The 11858-nt window shown below is 31.6% G+C and overlaps 1 protein-coding gene across 1 annotated transcript; it reads left to right on the top strand.

Annotated features, from left to right (window-relative positions):
- The first annotated feature begins 204 nt into the window (after positions 1-204).
- On the top strand, positions 205-9766 carry LOC118051816 (probable sphingolipid transporter spinster homolog 2). The gene is made up of 16 exons (XM_035062540.2): positions 205-610; positions 1241-1372; positions 1988-2089; positions 3184-3288; positions 3446-3521; positions 6125-6199; positions 6398-6500; positions 6574-6639; positions 7162-7204; positions 7384-7481; positions 7771-7847; positions 8049-8162; positions 8601-8720; positions 8814-8942; positions 9347-9425; positions 9496-9766. Exons 1-16 carry the CDS (start codon positions 549-551, stop codon positions 9630-9632), a joined length of 1518 nt encoding a protein of 505 aa, XP_034918431.1. The 5' UTR covers positions 205-548; the 3' UTR covers positions 9633-9766.
- Positions 9767-11858: the final 2092 nt, after the last annotated feature.

Raw genomic sequence — 11858 nt, 5'->3', positions numbered from 1 at the left:
AAACTACCAGATTCCAGATTCGTTTTCGATAGATTTAACAATAAAATCATTACTAAGCGAGCGGTAATGTAAGCATCTTTTCTCATCGCTTGAAGCCAAAACCTTTTACCCCTTAATGTTGAGAAAAAGTTAATTTAATTTACTAAAAACCCCTCTCGCCATTTAAGCCAATAAAAAAAAAAAAAATTAATAACCTGGCTTAAGATGCTTTTTTAGAGAAAGGGAGGGACAGAGGGGAGGGATCAAGTAAAATCTCTCTCTCTCTCTCCCCTTCTTTCTCTAACTACCATTCAAAAGAATAGTCACGATATCCACCACCTACCACCTCTTTATTACATTCTTTATTTGGTTTCTTAACACGAAAAAACTTTCGTGTTAAGGAACCGAAACACTGGCAGGAAAAGTAATTTCTTTCAACCGCTCAGGTCCAATTAGTTTGTGTGTTCGTGTCGTGATCATCATTAAGAAGAAACTAGCGTTGCGTGCCATTCAGCTTGTCATGCAGTCCTATAAGCTTTAAGAGAAACAACCGAACTGTGGTCATAGAGATGGCGAGTAGTTCTACTGCATTATTATCACCTCCTAAACCTTCATGGTTCACTCCAGAAAGGTACCTTTTTTTATGGGTTTTGAACGTTGAGGCCTGAACAGCATTTTTTTAGTTTCAGTTTTTGGTTCTGGGTTGTGGGTTTTCTTGGATATTTTAGAATAAGATCAAAAAATATCTTATTTTGGGTATGTATATGAATATTTTTTATGCATGACTGGATGGATTGTTTGGGTATTAAAACATTGATTTTTTACGTTTTTGTGCTAGTATTAGTTTTTTTTTTTTTTTAAAAAAAAAAATAATTTGGATTAAGGTTTCTGTAGTTGTTGAGGTGATGCCTGTTTAGATTTTTCATACATCATGAGGGAAATATTGGCAAATTGTGCAATTGAATTTCAACTTTTTTGCATTTATAGGAAAAGTCTTGTTAAAAACATGACACCGCTATTGATTTTTTACCCCTTTTGTTTTAGTTATTGGATATGTTAACGTGCCGTGTTATTCGTGACGACGGACCTTGAACCCAGATACGCTGCTTGTGCTTTTTTTAATCTAATTTTTGTGGTCGTTCCGAGATTGGGGGAACGTTTGTTCCAGGATAAATTGCAAATTTTGTGGCCCAAATCTGAAGTTTTTTGCTTTCTAGTTGCTAAATGAGGCCTAATGAACTCTGTAATTTTCGCTTTACAGGCTGCTAGTTATCTTTTGTGTGATCAACTTGATAAATTATGTGGATAGAGGAGCGATTGCAAGCAATGGTGTCAATGGGAGTCGTGGAAGCTGCTCAAAAAGTGGTACATGCACATCCGGCAGAGGAATACAGTAAGATCTATTTGGATGCTTTTGTTTGAGCCTGATACAAGTTATTTTTTCTTTTTGAGGATTTGGTGATTGCGGCCACTGTTTCCTTCCTTGTTCTTGGGGGAAGAAATGCTAATTTTACATGATGGCCGATCTTCCGTTTTTAAATGTGCTCTCTAATAGAAACAGATTGGACATTGTAGGCTTATTTAAAATGTTAGCGTTCCATTATTTTTTACTTCGACAAAGAAAGTGCCTGTCCGTCCCCTCAAAGTAAAGATCCTTAAAGTTAACAGGTGTATAAGCATATGATAACTATATTTGCATTTTGTATAAAACCAAAAAGATAAAAGTAAGTATTAGTAACAAGACAAGTATGCTAAATTTGTTCCTTACTTAACCTGTAAGGTGAAAGTTTTAGAGACTGAGAAACCAGATTCTGAATTGTGTCCTTTCACTTCTGCTGTTAAGTGGCCGGGGTGTCAAACTTCGATACATTCTGCTTTATTCCTTGTATACGTTGTATTTGTGCTTGCCTAATCTGTAACCAACTGTTGACGGGAAATAGCAAGCATAGATACTATTTTGCTGGAAAAAAAAACATTCTGACTAATTTTAGTTACTTGGTTTTCATAGAGGGGATTTTAACCTGAGCAATTTTGAAGATGGAGTTTTATCCTCAGCTTTCATGGTTGGACTTCTCCTGGCTTGCCCAATATTTGCATCATTAGCAAAGAGGTAATGAGCTTCTATTTCTTTCATCCTAGCTTAATGATGAATTACTGTTGTTGGAAGTAAAACTTCAATATATATGATTCTAGGGAGATGGATGGTGCAGAAAAGAAAGGGCCACTAAAGGTTACTAATTTTCAAATGAAAACATGGTCAATTATTGGAGAGACTAACATTTAATTGATATGATGGCCCGTGAGTAAAATGCACTGGTGGATAGGCTTTTGGTTCAAATATGCTGATGACAGGTCCTAGAATGGCAATGGGGGACCTCGGATAAGCATGCCTGAAACATTTCTGTCGCATGAAGTTTACTTCTATTTGTCTAGGAATAGCCATCATAATACCTCGGGATGTATAAGTTAGGAATAGTGTCCCTATTTTGTGATGTTCCTAAGCACCGATGCCTATGAAGCAGCAATTATGCTATGCTTAAGATTTCCCATTTAATAAAAGGTGTCTTCCCTCGTACATCGTTTTCAAGTTCAAAATTTATGTAGATTTCATGGAGCTGGATCAAGAAATAGGCAACAAAAGTTGTTTGCCAGTTTATCAGATTATAAATTAGGGTTTAGAAAGTGGGGCAAAGAGGAAGGCGAGCTAATCTAAGTCAGAAGAAAAACTAACTGACCAAACCACTGGTCAGAAACCTTACCTGATGCATGTTAAATTTATGTATTTTATTGCTAAAGTGTGTGTTTGGTAAATTGTCTTGCCAAGAGCATCTTTTCTCATAAACTGAAGATCTCCCAACAGTCATCCTGTAAGAACTAGATATGCATAAAAACCCAAAAATAAGTTCCTCTAGGGCTTCAATGGATCTGGAACTATCATCTTGTGGCGTAGAAGTACCGGCTTGGCATTTTGCAGTCAAGCAGGCAGTGTGGACAGTTCATTGTCTTGTTTCTTGATATGGTGTAATGGAGCAAGTTACCTGCATTTATGCATTGTTGTTGCATTGACAACCACGTAGAACTGAAGGAAAGAGTATTCGACTTCTTGGTCTCTTTTATAATTTGTGGAATAGAAGTTAGATTATGATTTAATTCTCATTGATTTAATTCTTTATTGAGCCCTTATGCATTCATGAAAATTTGCAGCGTGAATCCATTTAGGCTCATTGGAGTTGGATTATCAGTTTGGACAGTTGCCGTAGTTGGTTGTGGTTTTTCAATTAACTTCTGGAGCATTACAGTCTGCCGCATGTAAGTACATTATCTATCTTGTGCTGTTCTTCGTAATATTGTTTCACTAAACAATTAAATAAAATTTCCTTTTATACAGGAAGAACAGTTTTTGCACATGACAATGATAAGCTGCTTTATGATGAACCATAGTTCTGATGTTTTGTTCCTTTTTTAGGCTAGTCGGTGTTGGTGAGGCTTCATTTATAAGTCTTGCAGCCCCTTTTATCGATGATAACGCCCCTCCAGCCAAGGTTTCGTTTCTTTCTTTTAGATCATGCCAAATTATGTATTATTGATGATTATGTTTTATTTCTGTTAACTTTGCATTACTTTCTTCTGTGGAATCATCCTTACATAAAGCTAAAACGGGTGGTATTTTATACTGTTTATAAAAACACTATTTACCCTCACATTTTACCGTGAATTACAACAGTATAATTTTTAAAAATCTTCAATTTGGTCCGTGAACTCTTTTTTTTAACACAATTGAACTCTTTTAAAACTGGATTAGATCCCAATTGCATGTTTTTTTTTTTTTTTATGAGGGAGGGTTAAATTAAAAGAAAAGAGATTGAAGTGAAAAAAATAGGTAACATAGGTGGTGCATTAAAAATTTCTGTTAAAAATTCATTTGAGTTGAGCCCAATCGCATTTTATTTTTTTTTGTATGGGAGGGTTGAATTTAAAGAAAGGGGACTAAAATGAAAAAAGTTGGTAATATAGGTAGTGGATTGAAAATTTCTGTCAAATATTCATTTGAGTCTCCCATTTTTTAACTTAAAAAAATATAGGCCCGCTTGTGGGCCGTTGCTTGATTGGGCCAGGCATTAGGCTAGCCTGATTTTAAAACAAATTGATTTTTTTTATAAAAATAAAGCATTAGTTGATTTTTTTTTCCAATAAATTTTTGGTTTATATTTTAATTAGTTTGTGATGATTTTTAAATGATATTAGGTATGTTTAGTTTTTAAAGAGGTATGTATGATTTATCTGTGATTTTTTTTTTAATTTTACATAGATTAAATTTGTTTTCTTTTTAAAATATTGATTTTTATATTAGATTTTTTGTATGTGCAGCCTTGTATTTGTTTTTTGTTTTTATTTAATAAATTTTATGTGTGTGTCGGTTTCTATTATAAATTCTATGTGTTTTTCTATTACAAGTAGAAATTCATTAAACACAATAAGGTAAATTACCCGTGTTACGATGTTAAATATTTTGATCTTTATTTGTCGCTTAATTTTTTACAGCATTTCAATACTAGGATGATGTTTTATTTTCCGATCATATATATATATATTTATCATGTAGTTAAATAAAAAAATAGTTTTGAAAAAAAAATTATAACTCTACTAGAGTTTATAACTCAGTTCACAGGTTTGATGTGCCAGCCAGGGTTACTTGGTTAATAGATTTGACGAGTTCACTCACTGGCCAAATATGTTTTTTTTTGTCCTTTAATTATTTTTAATAGTTTTTTCTTGATTTTATTCTTTAATATTAGATTAATTGGAAAATAAATTGTATGATTTATTTATTTATTTAGGGCTGTCATTGTTTCAAATAAGTTTTTAATTTTAGGTTGATGTTTTGACTATATATATATATATATTTGTTTGTCATATAATTAAAAAATATATACTTTATAGAAAACAAATTGTTAAACTCAATGGAGTTTATGACACAATTTGTTTGAGGACTGAGATCGATCTAATCTGTCATTGTCTTAATAAATTTTTTGAAAAAAATTATTATTTTGAAGTTTTGTTAAAAGTTAAAGCCATGTTTTTACCGATCATCAATATTGCATTTTGTTTCATGAAATCAATCAATTTAATTTGAGCTAATTCTCACGAGATTTAATTGGAAACTTAAAATAAATAAAAAATTAGGTTACAAGTTTTCAAAATTAATCCACTAAACTAGATTTAATAACACAATATTTTTGATGCTCTTAATATTTTTTCTAACATTTTAAAAAAATTATTTGACATACATGTACATGTAACAATATACACAGATGCTGGAAAACTATGTGACTTCGCTAGTGTTGACACGTCTTCTAATTCAGTTAAGACATTATCACCAATTGCATGCATTGTTGCAAGTCCACTTATCAAATGTTTTGATTTTTTTTTTCAACTCCCGTTACAATTAAAGTGTTATTACGGTCATAGTTTGTTTTTCATTTAAAAATATATTAAAATATTTTTTTTATTTTTTAAAATTTATTTTTAACATCAATATATCAAAACGATTTAATAATACTAGAAAAAATAATTTTAAACAAAAAAATTAAAATTTGGACAAACAGTGTTTTGGCCGCAATGTCAAAAGTAAGAAATTAACTAAAATTAAGTTGGACAAATTTCACTAAGTGCATAAGAAATAAATAGAATTCCATAATTTTATTAGACATGAGGCTGTGAAATTAGGTCCCTAACGACATGTTAAAGTAGTGCTTGGAGTTTTTCTTTATTTGTTTTTACATTGTTACAAAATTATTTATTCTATGTTGATAAATTGTTGGTTATTAAATCTTTATTAACAAGGCAAGTACTCGTGCATATTGTATGGACAATAACTAATTTTTAAATTACACATGTTAAATTTATCAGGTTAGGCCCCCTTTAATTCAGTAGAGGTTATATAAAAATTTTAATTTCAACTTGGCTTTAATATTTCACAATAACAAAAGTTCAAATGAATAGAAATTAAGTTGAAATGCTCTCAGAAGGTGTAAAAAGTAGCGGATTTTGTTTTATTGTGTGATATACTTCCTTCTTGTGTTGTTATATCCCATCAACTTTCATCTGCTCTGACCCTGTGTTTTACACCCTGCGTTTTTGTCAGAAAACTTTATGGCTTGGAATGTTTTACATGTTTATACCAACTGGATACGCCGCCGGCTACGTATATGGTGGACTGGTAAGCTTATTATTTGATTGTTAAGATTCTTTTCGTCAAAGAAAATCTCAATTACATATGGAGAATAGAAAAGAATTACTCTGAGGAAAGGACCAGCTCTTAGTAGTTCATATTAAAAATTTATGTCATATTTCATCTGCTTTGAAACTGTCAACACCTGTGGTTACTATATAACTGTATTCTCTTATTCTCAATTAGGTTGGTGACCATTTCAATTGGCGCTACGCTTTCTTTGGAGAGGCGGTTTTGATGCTTCCATTTGCTGTTTTAGGTTTTGTTATGAAACCTTTGCAGTTGAAAGGTGAGAGTTTGTTACATCTTGGTTTTTTGAGTTGAAGATAATTGCAGCTGCTCATAAAAAATTACTGGTACAGGTTTTGCTCCTGCTGAATCTACCAAAGCGCTGACATCCATAGAGACAGCTTCTTTGGAAGTTCAAGGTGCTGTGTGTAATGATAATATGGAATCTTATTATTTTGTATAATCCATACGTTTTCTGATTTTAAAGAAATGAATAAATAAGTCAAGATTTGAAGAGAAGCCATCTCACCTGATCACTCACACTTGAAAATCTCACAGAAAATAATGAACTCTAAAGAAATGCAATTGAATGAGGTTTTTAAACACTTTCTTGAAGCATGTGGCTAGACAACCATGGATTTGGAAAGAAGCAACAGAAATAGATGATAACGTTTATACTGTGATGGATTCAAAAAGGAACAATAGGTTGGATAAAAATCTCTAGAGTTATGTATCACGTTAGGCACCCAAGTACAGCCTCATACAATACCGTTTAAATTTTCATGACGGAAGAGCAAGTGGACTGGGTTATCATCTATTTCTTTTTCAAAGGCCCTTTCTTTTGGGATTTTTAATGTGCCTCTATGTTCTGTTATTTAGTTTCTAATAAATTAAAGATTTTTTTCTCGTAATCTATTAACTGTGTTTACATCTGAAAGCAGATACAGATGTCTCTGTTGTCAAAGGCTCAATGAAATCTTCCAAGTGAGCTTAACTGTCCTTAGCTCATAACATGTGCGGTATAGATTGCATATTGTAATAGATATATCGCTATCTTTCCGATTTAGATTTTTTATACATCATTGTGAGTGCGCGCGCGTGTGTGCACGTGCACATCCAAGTTGGGATATGTAGGTGATTTTTTGGATTTAAATTTGTTGCAGGTCAAAATGTGCATTTGTTGATTTGAAGCAATTCTCAAGATTTATGAAAGACTTGAAAGTGCTTTTGCTTGACAAGGTTTATGTAGTGAATGTTATAGGTATTCTTTTTCACACTACTTTATGTTAACCATCAACTTTTCAGCTAGTCTTTTCTTTACGAAAACCAAAATGTCAGGTTAAAAGTAATTTCTTGTGCTCCTACTGTCTTTTCTGGTCTTATTTAGTTAAATGTCTGCCTTGATAGTCAACTCTCAGCTAGTTTCTGGAAAGTTTGTTCATTATGAGTATTTTCCAGGACATCTGCAATTTTACCATCTCTGAAATCATGCTGATTTGCTACATCTATGTAAACTTATTGCCTGAACAGTATCTGGCTTGTTTTATTAGGTTACATAATATACAATTTCGTCCTTGGTGCATATTCATATTGGGGACCTAAAGCAGGCTATAGCATTTATAACATGGTAAGCTTTCAGATTTGATGTGGCAACGACATGAAGTATAAAAAAGCACTGATAACACTTCCCAATACATAAATGTTCTTTTTTGTTTCCATCTCATTACTTTTATATTAAAGGTAAAAAAATTTCAAAATAAACTATCGCAAAAAGTTGAGAGTGAGAGTTTATGATGTATTTATTCTACTTGAAGTGGGTTTTTTGCAGAGCAATGCAGATCTGATATTTGGAGGAATTACCATAGTCTGTGGTATAGTTGGCACACTAGCAGGGGGTTATGTTCTGGATCTCATAAATTCCACAATTTCTAATGCTTTTAAGGTACGTAGTCTTGCACATAAAGGGAATGTTCTAAGATATGTTTAAGTTGAGCTGCTATGCTGATAAGTATGGAATATCCACTATTTTGTCTTGTTTAATTGCTAAATGGTGTTTGGTATCTTTTCGGTTTTTATTTATTTTCATTTCTAGTGAACTCCTTTTCTCAACTAATACCCTCCTGTTCATCCAGTATTTTAAATATCCTTGCTCTCAAGACCTAGTAATTTTAATTGGATGATCATGAATGATACTAAGGAGAACAAAGGTGTCAATAATTTACAGCTGATTGAAGTAATAGCTTGCGCTTACTTTCGGTATTAACGAGACTCAGAATTTTCAAAATAGCTCTAGGCTGTTTAAATATCTGGCTTTGAATTGGTTTATGTCTCTAAAACTATTGAACTCTTTTTTTCTCTGAAATTGTTGAACTCTTTGCAGCTTCTTTCAGCAGTTACATTTGCCGGGGCAATATTTTGTTTCAGTGCCTTCTGTTTTAAGAACATGTATCCCTTCCTTGCTCTTTTTGCTATTGGTGAACTATTTGTCTTTGCAACTCAGGTACTAGATTTTGCTGCTAGCATCTGTTATACGTTTAGCATTTATATTGCACGTGTTTTTAACACTGTACCAAATATTTGTGTTCTTTTCCAGGCTCCTGTAAATTTCATATGTCTTCACTGTGTTAAACCAAGTATGAGACCAATATCTATGGCTATCTCGACTGTTGCAATTCACCTCTTTGGAGATGTGCCTTCCTCACCACTTGTTGGTGTTCTCCAGGTTTGCCTTCACAGATTCAATTCTTGTTTGAACGATGTGCTTTGCTGAACTGATGTTTTTTTTTTTTCAGAAAAGATAAACATGCATGCATCTGTTTTCTCCCAAAAAAAGAAAAGAAATTGTAGGATTTTCATTAATCTTAAAGAAAAAAGGAAGCATGGTCCTAGTTCTTTAGTTCTTTCCCGTGAGCATATTTCTCAAACTACAGAATAATCTTAGAGAGAGTTCATTCGAATTTGGGGCTATACATCTATCACAATATCACCTGATTTGTTGTAGTTTATACCTTCCCAGCATCTCAACCTGTGAAGTTTAACTTTCACATCGTTAAGATTGGATTGATATTTTTATTTTATGATGATTATTTGAGCTCCTCAACCTCAACAGTGGAAAATATCTTGCAGGATCAAACTAACAACTGGAGGAAGACTGCTCTTATTCTGACGTCCATTTTGTTTCCAGCAGCTGTGATATGGTTTATAGGTAATTGTTCATAGCGATTCGTCAATGGTGTATCAGAGTTGCATAAACTCATCGTTTTTCTCTACGACAGGTATATTTCTGCACAGCGTGGATAGATTTGATGAAGAAAGTGAGCATCCTGAAGTGACTACAGCTGACGGATCGAACACAACGCCTTTGCTTGATAGGAAGGCAGCCGGAACAACAGAAACACCGGCAGAACCATAAAGTTTTCACCGGAATTGTATACGGTTTTATTTTGTTTTCTGCACAATTTCTGAGCTTGTCCACGCGCAAACGCAAGTTTTTCTGGTATATATATATTAATCTTCCTACTGCGGATAGGAATTGATTATCTTTAATTCAATGCCTCTGAATAATCCTTGCAGATTCTAACAAAAAGTGTAATGTTGTTAAGAATGCACGCCATGTCAAGGTTTTGTACATACTAGCCATTTAACGCATTGCTTCGCCGTAGTCTCTTTTTTTTTTCAAAAAAATACCGGCTATGTAAGCTGATTAAATGTGTTTTTTAATATAAATTGAGGGCATTTTAAAATTTAAGAGGAAAAAACAATTAACAAAAGGGAAAAAAAAATCAAAAAAATTGCAAAAAAAAAAAAAAAAAAAACAATAGCATATACTTTGATTGAATGATTAAATTGAATATTAATAAAATATTAATAAAAGATCAAAGTGTAAAAATAACAAATCAAAAAAACAAGAACTGAATTGGAAAAAAACAATATATAAAAAATTGTAATTTAAAGATAAAATTTAAAACACAAAAAACTTTTTATAAGAGGGCCAATGAAGAAAATAAACAATAAAAAATAAAATGACTGAAGCTGAAAAACAAAAAGAAAAGATAACAAACATATACTTTGACTAAAAAAGAAAAAAAAATAAAAAGAAGAAATAACCACTAGAGATAAAATTGTTGGCCCACCACCAACATGCTCCATACCAAGAGAAGAAGAAGAACATAGCAACGTTTCCATTGACATGACAAAAGGCTATTTTTAAACAAATAGTAGCATCGTATGTGCTGTCGAAAGAGCACGGATTCTGCCAATACGCGCTAGCAACTTTTCTGAATTTAATATTAAAAATAATTATTAAAGTCACCCATAACTTTGGAAATAACAAATAAATCAATATAAAAGTACCAAAATATCTTTGAATGCATATAAGCTACTTTTTCTTATCTAAGAGCAAAGAAATATTTTATTTATTTTAAAATTTATGCAAAGTTAAAAAATTCTTGGTCAATATATTTAAATTTCATTGATTTTGGAGGTATGAGAATATTTTTATTGTATAAATAATCTAAAAAGATAACAATACCCTTATTCAATTTTTTAATAACTAATGGTCAGTGTAAAAGATTAAAATACCCATGTATCCCAACCTTTCAAATTTTTTTTTTCCACCGAGGGGTATAAAGATAAATTCAACAATAAACTATATTTATTGTTATAATAAGTTCACCACATGTTTTTTAGAGTTTTGTTGCAATCATATCCACGTTTGAATGATGTAAAGTTTTCTATTATTAGGCATGTCACTAACTTATATGCTAATCTAAGATAGATATTATATGATATATTAATGGTATGTGTTAACGTTAAATAGTAATGAGATCAATATTTCCATGATTTGAAAAATTTCCGTCGCCATTTGTTTTTTGGTTATGTTATAAATTGTGTTTGGATGTATTTAATTTGAAAAAAATATTAAATTAATAATTTTTTATTAATTTTTTTTATGATTTTAATATGTTAATGTAAAAAATAAAAAAAATCTGAAAAAATATTGGATTTAGTGCTTCTGATCTAATGATTCAGATCATAAATTTAAAAATTTACATATTTCTTTTAAAAAATTTTATAATTATTTTTATTTTTTTATCAAGTTATTCCAATAATATAATTTGAATTACGGCTTTGAAAAGATATCTATTTTGACCTAAGCCTAATTAGTGTTGTTATATATTTATTATGACTGATTTTTAATTATTTTTATTTCATTTCAATTCTTAAATATTATATTTTGTATAAAATTATAGTCTGATTTTACAGTAAAGCGCGGACACGAAAACTATTACTTCTCTCTCTCTATGTGTGTGTGTGTATTTATATTTTTAATACTTGTCATTTTCTATATTTTATATGAGGCCATATTCAACGCATAAACCTGGACCTAACGGGGCAATCTGAGTTCTGAGGATGAAAAAGAAAAGGAAAAAGAAAATAAGAAAAGAAAGGGCACAATAGAGAAGGTATGAACACTACTACTACTAAATAGTAAATACGAAAAAAAAATAGACGGCCTGGTTAATGGTACAGGTCGGTCACGGAAAAGAAGATTCTAGTATGTCAATGTCAACATACAGAAGAAGGATCTAGAATAAAGAAAGACCTTCCCTTTATCTATAAAACCACACTCAAGACT

The sequence above is a fragment of the Populus alba genome, chromosome 11 (genome assembly GCF_005239225.2).
Source record: "Populus alba chromosome 11, ASM523922v2, whole genome shotgun sequence".
Taxonomy (NCBI): Eukaryota; Viridiplantae; Streptophyta; class Magnoliopsida; order Malpighiales; family Salicaceae; genus Populus; species Populus alba.
Note: the sequence above shows the minus strand (reverse complement) of the source record. Positions and strands in the feature narration are given on the sequence as shown.

What these genes read in the sequence shown, in the direction of transcription:
- LOC118051816 (XM_035062540.2), top strand. Translation starts at nt 549, where the DNA reads ATGGCGAGTAGTTCTACTGCATTATTATCACCTCCTAAACCTTCATGG. An exon ending in TTATGTAGTGAATGTTATAG is followed by an intron (nt 7,482 to 7,770) that starts GTATTCTTTTTC and finishes TTGTTTTATTAG; the next exon opens with GTTACATAATATACAATTTC. An exon ending in GCTATAGCATTTATAACATG is followed by an intron (nt 7,848 to 8,048) that starts GTAAGCTTTCAG and finishes GGTTTTTTGCAG; the next exon opens with AGCAATGCAGATCTGATATT.